The 15,976-nt window shown below is 47.5% G+C and overlaps 1 protein-coding gene across 1 annotated transcript; it reads left to right on the top strand.

Annotated features, from left to right (window-relative positions):
• Window positions 1-1,660: 1,660 nt before the first annotated feature.
• On the top strand, window positions 1,661-3,245 carry HOXA13 (homeobox A13). Its single transcript, XM_027896658.1, has 2 exons — window positions 1,661-2,333; window positions 2,953-3,245. The coding sequence occupies exons 1-2, from the start codon at window positions 1,661-1,663 to the stop codon at window positions 3,195-3,197; spliced, it is 918 nt and encodes a 305-aa protein (XP_027752459.1). The 3' UTR covers window positions 3,198-3,245.
• Window positions 3,246-15,976: the final 12,731 nt, after the last annotated feature.

Here is a 15,976-nt window from a genome sequence, read left to right as displayed (position 1 = left end):
AAAGCGGCTAAATGCTGCCAAATAAGCAGGGGGATGACAGGACTTCAGGTATCCCAACTCATGGCACGGAGAAAGTACCTTGAAAAAAAATCCTTGGGCGCCAAAGAGCTATTTCTCATGGCTGGCAACTGCGCTAGGCAAGGAAAAGCCTGCCCGGTAACAATGTACGTCCCGGGATTGCTCTGCGCTTGTAGCCATGCGGGCAAAACAATGCTACAACGTCAATGGGAAGCACAATAGGATAATAAATACGCCGAGCTGTCAGGCTCAAAACAAAGCAACATGCAATTGGAAAAAAAAAAAAAAAAAAAGTAGTTTTCAGGATGGGAGTATTTGTGGCTGTTTTGTGCACACACATGAGGGCTGAGAGCTGTTAACGATGAGATGCACGCTGCTTTAGGTCAAGTTTATTGATAGCTCAGTGATGAAGTGTTTTGAGTTCAAGGTTGTGCGCGAAAAAGCTTGTGGGGAAAAGCATCCGCCGAGGTGGTAGAATGATTAAAAATTGAAATTATTTCGCCCTATAAAAAATCTATCACGAAAAGAGAACGCACTTGGTTTGTTTTTCCCTAGCATTCGCTTGCAAATCGGTACGACCTTCACAAAAAAAACCCCCTTTTTTTCAACCGATGATCCATTTTGTTTTCCCAGTGCACATACAAAGAGCTGTATGTCCGTGCGCACACTATATAACCCGATGTGATATTTTACAGCCAAAAAAAGAATTCGAATTGTAGGCCCCGGATTTTATTATTACGGCAACAAATAATGGAGCGGAATCGCGATGAACATCCAGTTAACCCTCCCGCTCCCCAAGCCATTTCTAAAAGATAATAATAAATAAAATGGGGGGTCCCTGGTCTGTTCCTCTTATCTGACTTGTAAGGCTTCGTGGCGAGAAGAGCGAGATGGGTCTTGGGCTTGCGATGGGCGGGAAGGAAGGAAAAAAACATCCAGAAAGGAACCCCGGGTGGCTCCGTTCCGAGAGCCTTATGTGTCCCGGCGTTGCGCCCGGGGAACGCTTCTCCGCCCGCAGTTTGCTGTGGGCTCCCCGCGTCAGCCGTCCGGGACCCCGCCAGCGGCGGCTCAGACCGGTGGAGAAAGGGGGTCGAAGGGGTGCGGTTCATCTTCCCCCAGAGACGAGGGGAAGCCTCCGGGGTTTCCGCGGCGCTTGGGACAGGGAGGGCCCAAGGAAAGCAGCGCAGGGGAGAATCAGGCGGGGTGCCGGGGGGAGCCCCGTACCTCGGGGGGCGCGCCGCGGCAGCAACGGGGCCAACAAGCTCACGCCTCGATGGCGAGGGAGGGCCGGAGAGAGGAAGGAGTGAAGGAGGGAGGAGGGACGGGCGGCCCCCCTCCCGCGTCGCTCGCGTTCCGCGCGGCGGCGGCGGGACCGCGCCGTGCCCGCGCCCATGTCCGTGCCCGCGCCCCGGGCCGGGACCCGGCCCCGCGCTCTGATTGCGTTATTTAATTATCTCCACTTTATTCCCTTAGATGTTTATCAGCTGCTTTGCATATCACGTGGGGGCGGACGGGCCAATGAGGACCGGGCTGGCGCGACGCTGGCGCGTCAGCCCTGGTCAAGTCCCGGAGATTGAGTATCTCTTTTTTCAGTCTTTGGGGCTTTTAAAAAAGAGCCACTAGTCTCAATGCGGAGCGGGCTATGACAGCCTCCGTGCTCCTCCACCCCCGCTGGATCGAGCCCGTCATGTTCCTCTACGACAACAGCCTGGATGAGATCAATAAGAACATGGACGGATTTCACGCCGGCAGCAACTTCGCGGCGGCGGCGGCGGCCAACCCCTGCCGCAACCTGATGGCTCACCCCGCGCCCCTGGCCGCCCCCAGCGCCGCCGCCTACACCTCCAGCGAGGCCCCCGCCGCCGGCATGGCCGAGCCCGCTGTCAAGCAGTGCAGCCCCTGCTCGGCCGCCGTGCAGAGCTCCTCCGGGGCCGCGCTGCCCTACGGCTACTTCGGGAGCGGCTACTACCCCTGTCGCATGACCCATCACAACGCCATCAAGTCCTGCGCCCAGCCCGCCTCCACCTTCGCCGACAAGTACATGGACACCTCGGTCTCCAGCGAGGAGTTCACGTCACGGGCCAAGGAGTTCGCCTTCTACCAGGGATACGCCGCCGGGCCCTATCAGCCGGTGCCCGGTTATCTGGATATGCCCGTGGTGCCCGCCATCGGCGGCCCCGGGGAGCCGCGCCACGACCCCCTGCTCCCCATGGACAGCTACCAGCCTTGGGCCATCACCAACGGGTGGAACGGGCAAGTGTACTGCCCCAAGGAGCAGAGCCAGCCGCCTCACCTCTGGAAATCCACGCTCCCGGGTAATACACCTGCATGACTCCCCGTGTCCCTTCTTTCCTTCTTCCCCCGCTCGCCCCTCACGGGTATCCCACCGGCAGGGCTCCGGAATCACCTTCCAGAGTGACCCTTCCCCGCTCCTCCCGCGGTCCCCGGTCCCATCCCGCCCCGGTCCACACATGCCCCGGCGCCTCTGGAACGGCACCGGTGCCGCCCCCTGCCCCCCGCCGGCGCACGGCACATCCCGCCTCGCCTGGCCGGCCCCGATGCCGGCCTCGGGAGAGGAAACAGCTGAAAAGGGCTGCGGGAAGGTCTGTGGTATTATTTTCCGTAGACCACGGAGCACGCAGGCTGGGTAAATCCCTGCAGCCCCTCTCGATCCTTCCCAGAGTCCCTTCCCGTAGTCCGGGCTACGTGGGTTTCTTATTATTTGTCTGACAGAAGCGAGCCTTTCCCTGCCTAGAAGCTGTCTGCGGCGGCCAGGAAAGAGGAATCCCCAGTGCTGAGCCGGGCATTAGTAGCTAAACCGGAGCGGGGCAGGCAGAGGAGTGCACTGTAACTCTAACCCTTATACCAATTGAAGATGTCCTAAGCGGTTCGAGCGATTTTCTAATGCTTGCCCGCATGGTTTTTCTATTCCAGACGTCGTTTCTCATCCCTCGGATGCAAACTCGTACAGACGTGGAAGAAAGAAACGAGTGCCTTACACAAAGGTCCAGTTAAAAGAACTCGAAAGGGAATATGCTACAAATAAATTCATAACCAAGGACAAACGGAGGAGGATTTCGGCGACTACAAATCTATCAGAGAGACAGGTCACAATCTGGTTCCAAAACAGAAGGGTCAAAGAGAAAAAAGTGATCAACAAATTGAAGACTACCAGTTAATGGATTAAAAATGGAGAAGCAGCAATTCAAGAGTTTCAGAACTTTTTTTTTTCGTGTTCAGATTAAAATAATTATTAATAATAATTAAAAAGAGAAAAGACAATGAACCTCTTCTTTCCGAACAAGAGATCTGTATCTTTGGAATTATAGCTTTTCATTCTTTCTTTTTTCTTTTTTTCTTTTTTTTTTTTTTTTTTTTTTTTTTTTTTTTTTTTTTTTTTTTTTTTTTTTTTTTTTTTAATATTGCTGTAGCAAATGGTTAAAACTGACAGCTCCCCTGAAATCCCAAACAGCCAGCCAGTATCACTGACAGACTGTAAAGTCCACATGCCCAGCCCCAAGAGATACACTTTCAATTAAGACACGATTTTCTGAGAAACTTGTAAATACTTCCACGACCTTACTGTTTGAGAGAAGACTCTTCATGGCCACAATGTGAGAGCTGGTTAACATGAGGAGGTCGATGTGGACACATGATCTGGTTTTCTTCCATTGCAATCCAAACTGTATCTTGAATGACTGCTCAGGTAAACCATAGTGAAAAAATTACAATTACTGTATGTTTTTATGCAATGCATTTAATGTCAAAAAGTAATAATAAATCTCGAAGGTACTGAATAAGGATTTCAGAGACATCAGTAATGAAGGAAGTTCTGTGGAGGATCTATCTTGATAGTAAATTTAAAACATCGCAAATTAGTGGGGATAGAAGGGAAAATATTTGCTTGGATATGTCTTTCAGTTTTTTGTTGGTTTGTTTGGTTTTGTTTGGTTTTTTAAATTTTATTTTATTTTTCGTGGATGATTCCTTGTCATCTGAATTGGTGGGGTTTATTGTGGTTTTGTTTTGTTTTGTTTTGTTTTTTAATTTCTCCTACAGACTATTACAATAGATGCATTTTAAAGGACTCTGACTATTTTAAACCTCAAATAATCTTCAAGAATTGATACTCTAGGTCCCCGGAAATTTTAGTATTTGGACATTGGCATTTCTTTACAGTAGAAAAAAAAATCCTGGGAAAAATACACAAGAACTTTGAACTGAAATACATTTTTCCCAGAAGTATTTTGATTTATATAATCTATATTTGATCTATAAGTAATTAGTCGTTTCTCCTTGTTTATTGTCTGTTATGAGGCCGCAGTAGGACGTTTAGGGATTCTTTTTACAGCACCTTTTAATCAAATCAGTTATTTCAACCAGCACATTATTTTGTTTTTATTCACTATAAGAAGCTATCTTGTAAATAAAAAAAAAATTCAGCGCACTGTGAAAATGTACTTATGCACCCATTTTTTTATATATATTTCTACTGAAAAATGAAAATCCAAGACGTGTAGAGGTATAGTAGTATTAATACTGTTAATAAAATAGTCACCGTAATAAAATCTGAAAGAAATATTCTTTATTTTTCCATTCCTACGCGCATTTAACAAGAAAAATATAATGTATCTGTCTTATAATTGTACTAGTGTTGTCTTCCATTATGTAGTTTATGTATATACGTTGTATTTTTGTTTTATTTTTCTTGGCAGTGATTGTCTGGGGGCAGGCATGCCTGATAACCAGCGTTTCTAAACTATAAATGTTTCGGTAATGTTAAACAGTGGTTTTGCAGTGGGGCTGGGGGCCAGTGGGAGGAAGAGCAGCGTGATACAAGCACAGCGCTGCAGCCCTGGCCGGGAAATGGAGGCCGGCCCCGGCCCCCGGGACCAGGGCACGCTGCCCAGCCTGCCGATGCCTCTGCGGGGAGGTGGGAAGGGGGGGGTAGGCACTGCGTGGCGATGACAGCACGGGCAAGGCCCGAAACCTTGACCTTGAGGGGGAAAAAGCCGATTTGTGACCTTGACTTTTGACAGCTCCGGGCGCCGGCGGCATCCGCGGGCCGACAGCGCCACCTCGTGGTGGGCGCGGCGCCTGCAGCCGGGCGCGGCCGCGCAGCATGGTCCCCACGGGCGGGGTGGGCGCTCCGCCGGGCACCGCCGTGTGCCGGGCCTGCAGGGAGCGGCGAACTGCGCCCGAACTGCGAGGCGGAGCGCGGAGCACGTTATGCTTCCCGCTCTCTCCCTCTCTCTCTCTCTCTCTCTCTCTCTCTCTCTCTCTCATTCTTTCTGGCAGTGGCAGGACACCGGCGAGGCTGAACTGTGAGTGGTGAAACCCAGTGCTCAACCGGTGCCCGGCTTGCGGGCTGCCGGTGCGGTGCAAGGAGCCGCCGGCCGGCCCGTGTCGTGAGTGGCGGATGATTGTGGTCGGGCACAAAGAGAAGTTTGCTTTCGCCGCCTGTCTCCTGTGGTGGTCTGTAGCTCTAATTAGAGCTATTGGGGAACCTTTACGGTACATTTAGAGGATATCATATACCACGCTAGCTGTGCGCTTCTAACCTTACATTTCTGAAATTCAAAAGGACCCACCTCTGCAGGGATCAGCGCAAAGCGACTTCCGACCCTCAGATCTGACTGTAACACATTCGTGCAATAACTCATGAAAACTACCTGGAGGAGCGGAATTTCTTTTCCAGGAGGCTGTCGTGTCGGGGGCTTTGCCCTCCATTCGAGAGTTTAGCCCTGCCACTGTGTGCGGCCGCACAGGGCTGCGAACTGCTGTGGTTCCTCCGGCCGCGAAGGCCTGTGATTTCTCAGGCCGCGAGAAATCCGCGGCAGCGAAGCGTGAGAATTTCGACTGCATCCCTTCAGAGGTTGGTCAGGGACTTTCGGAGGGAGATTTCTTCCGTCCCGCTCCGAAAATAGCGGAAGAGTGTTACATTAGTGGCAGGCGGTTTTCAGGCCATGCAGTTTGATTGTTCTTTGGGGTGACAAGGTGTCAGCCCCCTGTGACAAGCACCGGCCTTTCAGCGGCCTGCGACGCCGCGGGAGGGACTATGGTTGAAGATCCACGGGCGCAACACCAGCCAAAGGGGTGATAACTCGTCCTTGGCGGCCGGGCCTTGGGCTGCCCACGGACAAGGGGAGCTGGGTGAGACCCCCGTCGCCACTGATGAGCCAGTAATCTCCACTACCTCCCCAGTAGCCTAGTGGCCTGGGATTTTCTGCGGAGCTGGAGCAGGCAGAAAACAGCCGCACTGGAGTTACTGGGGCCGTGAGCACCCGCTTCTCTCAATTGTACCCTGCCCGAAGGTCTGGGGCTGTGGGACCAGTCTCCCACAGGCCGTACCTGCTCTCCAAGGGCAGTCTGCTTTGGCTGGAGGTGCGGAACAGCTGCCTGTCCTCTATCTCATTGCGATGCTTTCTCCTGAAAAAGCGAAATTACCTGATGAAAACAGCCAATGAATTACACTTGTTCTTGCTCCGAGTGAATAATTTTGTTTATTCCATTATATTTCACTACCTGTATAGTTGTTGCATGAGACACTGCAAATTACATGTACTGCAGATGTACTGCAAGTCGAAGTTGGGGGTGATACGCATGATTCAGTTCTCTATATCTTGGGCTCGTTCTTCTATTTTCAGAGTAGAAGAACCCCAGGGCAACATAATTCAGAGACGCCTTGAAAGAAACCCACAGTGAGAATATGGTCGACATTAGTACAATTGCAGCTAGTTTTGTTGGGGGGGTGGATAATTTTTAAATTTTATTTTATTTATTTGTGTGTGTGTGTGTGTGTGTAAGGTAACTTTTAATCGGAGCTAGCATCTGTAGATTATGTTTTCAAACCGAACTACCTACCGTTCAAATCTGCTAAGCATTTCAAGACGGACCGTGGATTAGCGAAAATAAATTCCCACTACTGTTCAAATAGCTCAGCAGCATATATATTTCACAGGGTAAAAAGGGGAGCGTTTGACTCGCGATCGCTGGCAGGAGTAAGGTAACATTTTGGATCTGACCCCTGCTACCATATAAGTCAGCGTCGAGGCTCCGAGGCTATTGCAGGCTTTAGCCGGAGGAGCAGGTCGTGTTTCCTGGCCCTGCAAAGGAGAGACAAGGTCGGGGGAACAGGATCAGGCCCGCGGTGCACGGAGGCGAAGACCCCTCGCCCCCCAGTGTGACCCCCTCAGATACCCGGGCGTGAGGCGGCCGTGGCGGCGGCATCGCGCCCAGTCCCGCGAGGACGGCCCCTCATCTCCAAATCGCTGTCTCCTCGGGCCCAGCTCGAGGCGCCTATCGGGAAACATCCCACGGTGAGAGTGGTTCGGTCAGGTGAGTTAAGGCCGGTAACTCCACGCCTTGCTCTCCAGGGCACCGTGAAGTGGGGACTGAGGGAAGCGACAGTGCCCTGCGGAGCCCTCCGCGGCCGTGGGGCGATTAAGGGCACCGAGACTGGCGTGTCTGCGGTTTTCCGAGTTGCGAAAGGTTCTTTCTCTGCTGGTCTTGCGTGCAGTCCCACCCTCCCTTCGATCGTCCCGCGTGTCTGCCTATCCAAGGCTGCACCCACGCAGCCCTCTGCGCCTCCATCCCTCCGTTCCTTCTCGGGTAGATGTGGCCTCGGAGCGTGGGGGAGAGCAGGCATGTAGGTGTGTGTGTTCGTATTATTTATTGCCTTAATTTACCATCCAAAAGCTGTTGGCACATACATTTTCAAGTACAAATTGCTGTTTTATTAAATATTCCCCTCTTACCAATCTGCCGACAGCGTCCTAAAATACATCCCTAATACGTTTTGCAAGTGAATATATCACCAACGAAAATAATTAAGCAACGTGATACATTAATGCACGACGTTCATCCCTGCACGCGATTCAGAGAGAATTATTATTTATATTCCCCGCATTATGGAGAATGTTTTAAAATGTGGGGACACACACACACACACACTTACTGTGCCTGACTTGCTATGTAGAGTTACATGTGCAAAGAGTTTTATTTGCAAACGTTAAAAAAATGCGCTGGAAGAAGGATTTGAAAGGAAAACAAATAGAAAATTAAAACCCATGTTTTAATGTATGTAAACAAAGTAGAGTCTCTATTTTCTCATCTTCCCTTGAAAGAAAAATGTTAGATATAAATGTGAAGAGAGAGACAAGGAACAGAGGAAGCAAGTTAATACTGTATATTTCGTGTACCTATTAGAGCATTAATATCAAAGCAGCATATCTTTCCTAGTGTTAAAAGTATAATATAATTAAAGACATAAAAAACACTCCCCAGTTTCACTACAGTTTTCATTTAGTTCACTTTCAGTCTTGGATTCGGAAACATATACTTTAATTCCCAGTATCTATGAAGGTTGGTTTGAAACTGCCTAACTCTTGGAATCTTTGGTCCCTCAGACTTCCTATAGGAAGAAAGTGTCCTTGCGTCTTGGACACGGAAGGACAGGTACAACAAATGTTGTATTTTTTCCCCACCAAGGGAATAATCTGGTATTTAATCGATCCCCAGCTCGAGTACTTGGCAGTAGCAAAGGTGGTTTGCTATGGGAAATAAACCTTGACAGGAGCATATTTCCGAAAAAGAGTAAGTACAACTGTAAAGCTATTTTTTTTTCGACTGCCTTTTGCTCAGAAATATTCCCACTTAAAAAGCCTGGAATGGCCTCTAAAGCAAAGGGGAGAAAATGTGGTCCTCCATATCGAAATGTTCAGAAAATCGCCCATTGTTTCCAGAATAATGACTTTTTTTTTCTATGAATTTGAGCGACCCGGTAAAAATCTCGGCCACTAGTCTATAAATTAGGATTTAAAAAACAAACAAACAAACAAACAAACAAACAAAAAACAACCAAACAAAAAAAAAACCCAAACCAAAAAACCCCATTGCTGTTGCATTTCGGCATTCTCCGTGGGCAGCATTACCAATAAAATCAAGACAGCGTTTAATACAAAAAAAAAATATTGGCAGGCGCTAAAAGGCCGTTTGTCGCTGTTCATAACATTTAGATGCGTTTTAATGCACTTTCACGATGATTTGTAGAGACGGCCTTGCGTATTCTCGAAAGGTAAAGGAGTTCAAAAAGAAGAGGTGGTAGGCAACCGGTGGGCGGCTTTTTGGAGCGGCCCGGCTGGACCGTGGGGTGGTGGATGCAGGGACGGTCTGATCGCCGCGGAAGCGGTAACAGGAGTCCGGCCGCGCGTGTTTTAGCCACGCCGTGAGCCTCTCCCTGCCCCCTGGGCCCCTTCCTCCTCGAATGCATTTGATTCATGAACTAGGGTACGAAAGGCAAATGTTCATTAAGTCTTTCCTCCCTCCCTCCTCCCTCCCGCCTCCGCACCCCCAAAAAGAATTAATTTTTTTTTTCTCCAGTGAATAGCTTCAACATGGCGTGCTGAAAGGCAGAAGCTTTGCCCGTTCCTAGATCTGAACTGTGATTAAACATCCCCAAAGACAGCATCTCTCTTCCTCCTGCCACTTCCCCCTCCCTTCCCTCCCCTTAGCGTAAAGCGCCCTCTTCTACGTAGGAAAGGTCAAGTCCTACAACGCACAACCCACGGTCATTACTGTACTGTGACCCGGGTTGTACTGGGGAGGAACGGCTGGGTGTCTCGTGATCAAAAACACTGGGACTTTTTTTTTTTTTTTCATCTCCCTTCTCGTGCGATGGGTGGAATTAGACAGCGTTTTAGCCTCCTGCAATCACCTTGTATTTTAATCGCCATCGGAAATCCTAAGGGACTAGGAGAGACAGAGAGAGAGGGGGAGACAGAGAGAGGGGAAAAAAATTAGCTATAACAGTGATAGCAATAATTACAGTAATAATCGTCATTAGCCTGTGATATCGCTGCATTTTGCCTGAAGCTGGCAGGAAGGACGATGTGCCCTAGTGGCTAGATTTCTCTCCATCTAAGGGCAGACCAACGACAACTAGAACAAAAAAATATAACTCCCCAAATCAACAGCAACCCAAGTCACTGAGAAATCGAGAAGGAATATTTGGTGGACCAGGTATATTTAATCTGTAGGGGAGGAAAAAAAAAGTGCAGTCCTTCCTCACTGATCTGGAGGTCTACAGCCCAGCGCGGGATCCTAGCTGTCAGTCACCGTGGGGATATATTTTTGCACAGGCGAGAGACTTCTGGATGCTGGGGTAAGATTTTTGTGCTCTTCCTGGAAACGGCTGAATGTTTCTCCTCTCCCCCTGCTCGGCGGTGAACTAAGCAAACAAGCCAACAGCAAACACCCACCCGGTCCCCTCGCAAAGCCCCCTGCATGATTCGAGCACAGTCATTTGGAAGGTCTTTGTGGAGAGTTTCCCAGGCCCCTGCTCCCCCCTAGCCCACCCACCCACCCGGTCCTTTTCTCCCATGGTGTATGAGGCCAAAGTGCCGCTTCTGCTGCGGGGACCTGAGTGGAGGCGTCTGCCTGGGCTGATGCTGATAGAGCCGAAGAGGCGGTTGAGGAAAGTAAGACTGCTTCTCCTAGCTTGGTTGCCGGCTACACCTTTCCCAGGGATGCTACTTCCCACTCTAGCATAGGTGGGAAGCAAAGAAGGCTCTTGGCAGGAACGTGCGCCAAGAGAGGCTGGGGTCAGAGCCCAGGACGCGAGCAGACTTGTAGATAGAGCTGCTGGTTGCTTGGCTTTGTGCTGCACCGTGTTGTCTTGCAGAGCTGGGTCAGGTTGCGATGAAAAAAGTCTATTGGATTTTATCGCCAGTTGTCTTATTCCCATGTGCTTGCCTCCGAAATTATTTTAATCATTCAAGTGGCGGGGAGGAGGGTGGATGCCTGTGTGTGGAAGAAAGACGAGGAAGGATGTTTAACCTGTCTGCTTTTCGCCATTGTTTGTGTGTATCCAGAGAGAAAAACGCCAGCCGGGTGTTGTAACCTGCCAGTTTAAATTAATTTGAATTTCGTCGTAATTGCCTCGATTTGAACCCACTAAGCAAAGTGCTTCCATTTATTCCTGATAGTATAAAACGGCCAATATAGTCGGTTTGGGTGAGGAGTAACGGAAAAGCAGTCTATTTTAAGCCTGGCTTTAGCCTTCGAGATGCTTTCGGGTAGGCACAAAAAAAGACGGTTTTTAGTACAAAACAATCTTGGATGGGTTTCGTCTGCAGCTTTGTTTGCGGTTTATATTTAAATATGTGAGGGTTTGTAAATACCGTGATGTACGAAGATTTGATGGGGAAATAAAACCGAAAGAGAAAGAACGAGTAACCCCCGCACTCCGCCTGGCCCGATTCGGGGTGGTGTGCCCAAATTCCCCAGGGGTGTGCAGTACGGATCTGTCATGCTTACACACCACGATTTCTGGAAGAAGTGATATTAGTGTCAGAATTTGTTTAAAAGTCGGGAAAGGGAAATAAGCGAGATGGAGAGCGGGCTTCCACACCGGCATAGGCAAGAGCAGCCATATTAGGCTTAGAGGAGAGCTGTTTTTATGGGTATCTTTGCGTGACATATGAGAGAACAGGCAAGAAACGATCCTTACAGAGCCGGCTGAGCTGTACATGGGCATACGATTGCATCCTCAACTGCAGCACGTATTTTAAGCTCACGTTATACAAATAGCTTCCTATAAAGGTTACGTAAGTACAGGTACCTTAATATAATACAATTCCGAGAGTCCATCAAAATATGAAGTTGGAGCTTTGAAGTCGTTGATTTGACAGCCCCAGTATAGTGATACTTCCTGTACCCGCCCCCTAAAACAAGCATTGATGAAGAAATGTCTTTACTTCGGTGGGTTTCACGATATGTGAATAAGGCTCTCCAATAAAGTTAGCAGAGTGGTACAGTAAAATCTGATGTGTTTCTTGGCGAGATGGTCAAAATAATTAAATAAAGATTTGAAATACCTTTATAAATCATTGTTAAAATTCAATGTGCATTAGAGAGAACCTTATATCCTATAAAATTCAATTTAGCTTAGAATCCTAGTCAATTACCTTGACCTGAGTTTCTATGGCAAAGTGTAGATCTCGGCATCACAGGAACAGTCTAGCTACAACAGGCTGGTCTCGGCATTAAGGCATTTCATTTTCTGTAGCTTTCTGCTCTTAATCTAGAGGACACGTTATATATCTCATAATTCTTGTATATTGTTTTTATCCTGAATTGGTAGGTAGAAAAATGTTCGTTTGTCAGAGACAATGAGGTAGATTTTTTTTTTTTTCTCACACTGAACATGTTTCCAAGATTAACAAATCTAAGGTCAAGTTCAAGGCATCAGTTGTAGCAATACTTTTAAATGTAAGTCTCAATTATAATGTTTTGGCGGACTTTTCTCTTTTTAAAATTTATTTAATTTTTTATTTGTAGAGTGAATTGGCACTCTCGGCTTTGCTTAGTAACATTTCCCGGGATATGGTTGTCCGCAGGGATAACTGTGTCGTTTAATAGCACCGCACTTTCAAGGGATCACTGGGGATGTTCCCCTAAACCACTCCACTTAATTCTTCATAAAATATATTGGCATGAAAGGGGACTGATACCTGCTTACTACAAACAGTGTTAACGACACGGTGCTTTCTGAGTCTGGGTGGGAGTCGGTGGAAAGTGCCTGTTTTTCTGTATCGGCGGATTATAACCAAGGAAATTTGCTTCTGCACCAGTTTAGAGCCCGCCACCGGTTATAGGTACCCCTCTCCTGCAGATTAAATTTGGCAGAAGTCTCTTACACCTGTATCTGGATAGATGGGCAGAAAAATGAATGACTGTGTGTACGTCTTCACGTGTCGGGAATATCTCAGAGAGTGTTCAAGGGGAGAAAAAGAGACATTTATACAAGCATCGTTGGTTAATCAACTTCTGATATACTAGTCGGTTTGAGAAAATGTCTTCTTCCGTCGGCCTTATTGCCAAACCCGCCACTATTGTCTTTCAGGAGCAAGCTCCGAGCAGTAAATATAAACAGCATTTTAGAGAGGTTCAGTGCCCTGGAACCCGAGGGCACAGGGCTGGGGAACCGGGGGGTGAGGAGACACGGCGTTGTGAGAAACTCCCCGCGCTTTGGGAACGCGCCGGGAGGCTGTCACAACAACAGATCTTTTGCCTGCTGAAGGGCAAGAAAATAGCTACCGAAAACATGAAGTTATCCATCTAGAAGTAGCTTCCTATCCTGAAAAAGTCCGCCATATTTCGGCTTGTTGCAGCTACCAGAGTCAGGCTACCTTCAAAGAGAGCCCTCGGATGCGAATCAGAGCAAAAAAGAATGCAAAATATCATGATTGGTCGCCAACAACGGGTAGATCTCTGTAGGTTCATAGTCTTTTAATCCTAATATTCAAATTAGACTGGAGGCTTGGTAGAAAAATAAAAAGCAACCACCCTCTCAAGCTTTTCCATCTCAGCGACTTAAAAAGACAGAGGAAACGAAAGGATTTCGGTAATTGATAGTAAAAATTAATGTAAAATATTCTACGCCCAGATGAGCGCAGCCGTTTGAGGTGTTCAAACCCCTGAAATAATGTAATGCACTCATTTAAAAAAAAAAAAAAAACTGACTTGAATACTGTTTACATCAGCTCGTTCTCTTTACACATATTCTGCAGTTCCCTATCAAAATTACAACCATACCGCTTTAGGTTTTGGACACTAAGTAGTCGATCCCATGACACAGCACGGGGCTTCCATCTCGCCGATATACATATATATGTAAAAATCACCTATTATTTACATTATTTAGCTAACTGTTGTAGCGCTACATTCTGTTGCGTATTTAGTTAAAAGGAAAAAAAAAAAAAAAAAAAAAAAAAAAAAAAAAAAAAAAAAAAAAAAAAAAAAAAAAAAAAAAAAAAAAAAAAAAAAAAAAAAAAAAAAAAAAAAAAAAAAAAAAAAAAAAAAAAAAAAAAAAAAAAAAAAAAAAAAAAAAAAAAAAAAAAAAAAAAAAAAAAAAAGATGGCTGGGTATAACTCCTTTCCATAACAGACAGAACAAAAAAAAAAACAGAAAAGAAACGCCTTTTAAAATCTTCTGAGCCCGATATATTTAAAATCCAAATAATAAGCGCGGTTTTCTGAAGCTGCGTTCCTGGCAAATTTTGTAACGAATTATCGCCTTATGCCCCTATTTTCATTGGTAAAGGTGGGAAGGGGGTGCACTTTTCACTGACAACAACGTTGTGAATTCCCTAGTACTACGTTTTTATAGTAAGCCTTTGTAGACTGTAATCAGTCCGCAATTTTACAAAACACTGTCCTAATTTCTGACTTATTTTCGCGTGCTCGAGTCGTAACACCCCTCACCCTTCCTACGCGAGAGGAGCAGAGATTGAAGCCAGCAATCCTGTAATACTTTAATTAGCTCCTCTTGACGCAAATTCCTTCTAACACACGTTTCTCCTGTTAATTAGAGACACCCACCCTACTGGCAAGGTAAATGGTCGACTTCAAATATTTTTCAAGCAAAATCGTGTACCAAAAGACAACAATTTAGATACAGTACAACTTGACCTTCTGGAGAAACGGCAGTGAGTTAAAAAGTTCCCTTTGCACGCCATCTGTATATGTAAAAGCTAGGCTATCGAGGCGTCCTAGTTCTGTTTATATTCCTCCAAAGAAGAGATGTGGCTTTTTTCCCTCTCTTTGTTTAGCTTAGCTGTGGGTAACAGTCTCCACACCTCTTGGCCACGCTTCTCCTTTGCAAAACCGTCCTGCAGCAGAGGTCCCAATTTCAGAGCGGTTTTACCCTCTCTAATCCGGACGAAATACATGGAAAGGCGTAACGAATGCATTTTGTTTCTCCAAACGAAATGCCTGACTTTGTTTATGTTGTTCTCAATGAGGTTAGCGAGGGGAAGGCTCGGTTTCCCCCCTTCCTCAACGCGGAAGTCCCAATTAATGTATTAAAAGAGCAATTCAACATTAGACCAAATAATCAACATTGATAATTGTGCTGAACACAGCAACTTAACAGCAGGCTCCTTGCAATTACCCACACATTCCGTTGCTTTAAGCGCACATTATCTCTGTTTCACTTAACAGCAAATAAAGCAGAGAACAGTCTGTGCCTTGGGTGTCTACTCGCTCCCAGACGAGCTGTGCACCTCTTAGCCTTCCCCATCACCCTCCCCGCTTGTTGTGCAGGCGGAACCCGGAGGCATTTTGGGGTCCTCCTGCGTTGCAAACCCACGTTAAGAAATAGGCTGCTTGGATTGGAGAGGTGGGGGGGAGAGTTCGAGCGATTCAAAAGCAGGCATCGGGGCTGCACGTGTGCGTGCTGTGCAAGCATATATATGCCCACACACACACACACACACACACACCCGCGCACACACACTCCTAGTTCTAGTTGCCTTCTCGCTCTTCTTGCTTTAATTTCCCTTTGTTTCCCAGAGGTAACCCCGACCTCTGGCACGGCGGACCCTCGCACGGCGCCGCAGCCCCGGCTGCAGAGAGGAGCGGGAAAGAGCCCCATACAAACCTGTGCCAGCTCTGCTCCCCATTTCTAGCCCCAAGGTTTGAAATTTATTGAAATGCGAGAGGGGGGCTGCACTGAGTCCGAGGAGGTGGCGTCCCGCGATTAAGCGTTGGGTAACTCTGTCATGTCTGCTCTGACACAAGCTGAAGTTGACTGCCAAAGTGCTATAAAACCGCAGGTCAGTCTAGAGCTGTTTTCGGTTCTCCTAGACGCGCCGTGTTCAATTATAGCCTTAAAAGCCCTAATACAAGTGCAAGAATTTGTTTGCCATCACACAGAGGCGGGGCGAGGCTCGACAATGGTGGCGCCTTTGTTATCTCAAAGTCACTGAAATCCTTATACATTCCTTTTTGTTCGAAGGGAGGGGTGTCTGCGTGTGTGCAGAGTGTGGGGAGAGGTTTTTCATCGATGGAATTGAACGGTGGGGGTATACAGGGAAAATAACCAATGTTTGGAGACCAAAAGTGGGCTTCCGACCCTCCAACCCACCCCTCCCTCCCACCTCCCACCTCCCCCTGCC

This window comes from Empidonax traillii, unplaced genomic scaffold, assembly GCF_003031625.1.
Source record: "Empidonax traillii isolate 1590-97213 ecotype Southwest subspecies unplaced genomic scaffold, ASM303162v1 scaffold17:size2698205, whole genome shotgun sequence".
NCBI lineage: Eukaryota > Metazoa > Chordata > Aves > Passeriformes > Tyrannidae > Empidonax > Empidonax traillii.
The sequence above is the reverse complement of the archived record's forward strand: the minus strand, read 5'-3'. Positions and strand labels throughout refer to the sequence as shown.

Coding starts and splice junctions, on each gene's coding strand:
- HOXA13 (XM_027896658.1), top strand. CDS start 1,661: ATGACAGCCTCCGTGCTCCTCCACCCCCGCTGGATCGAGCCCGTCATG. Junction 2,334..2,952: donor CTGGAAATCCACGCTCCCGG/GTAATACACCTG, acceptor TTTCTATTCCAG/ACGTCGTTTCTCATCCCTCG.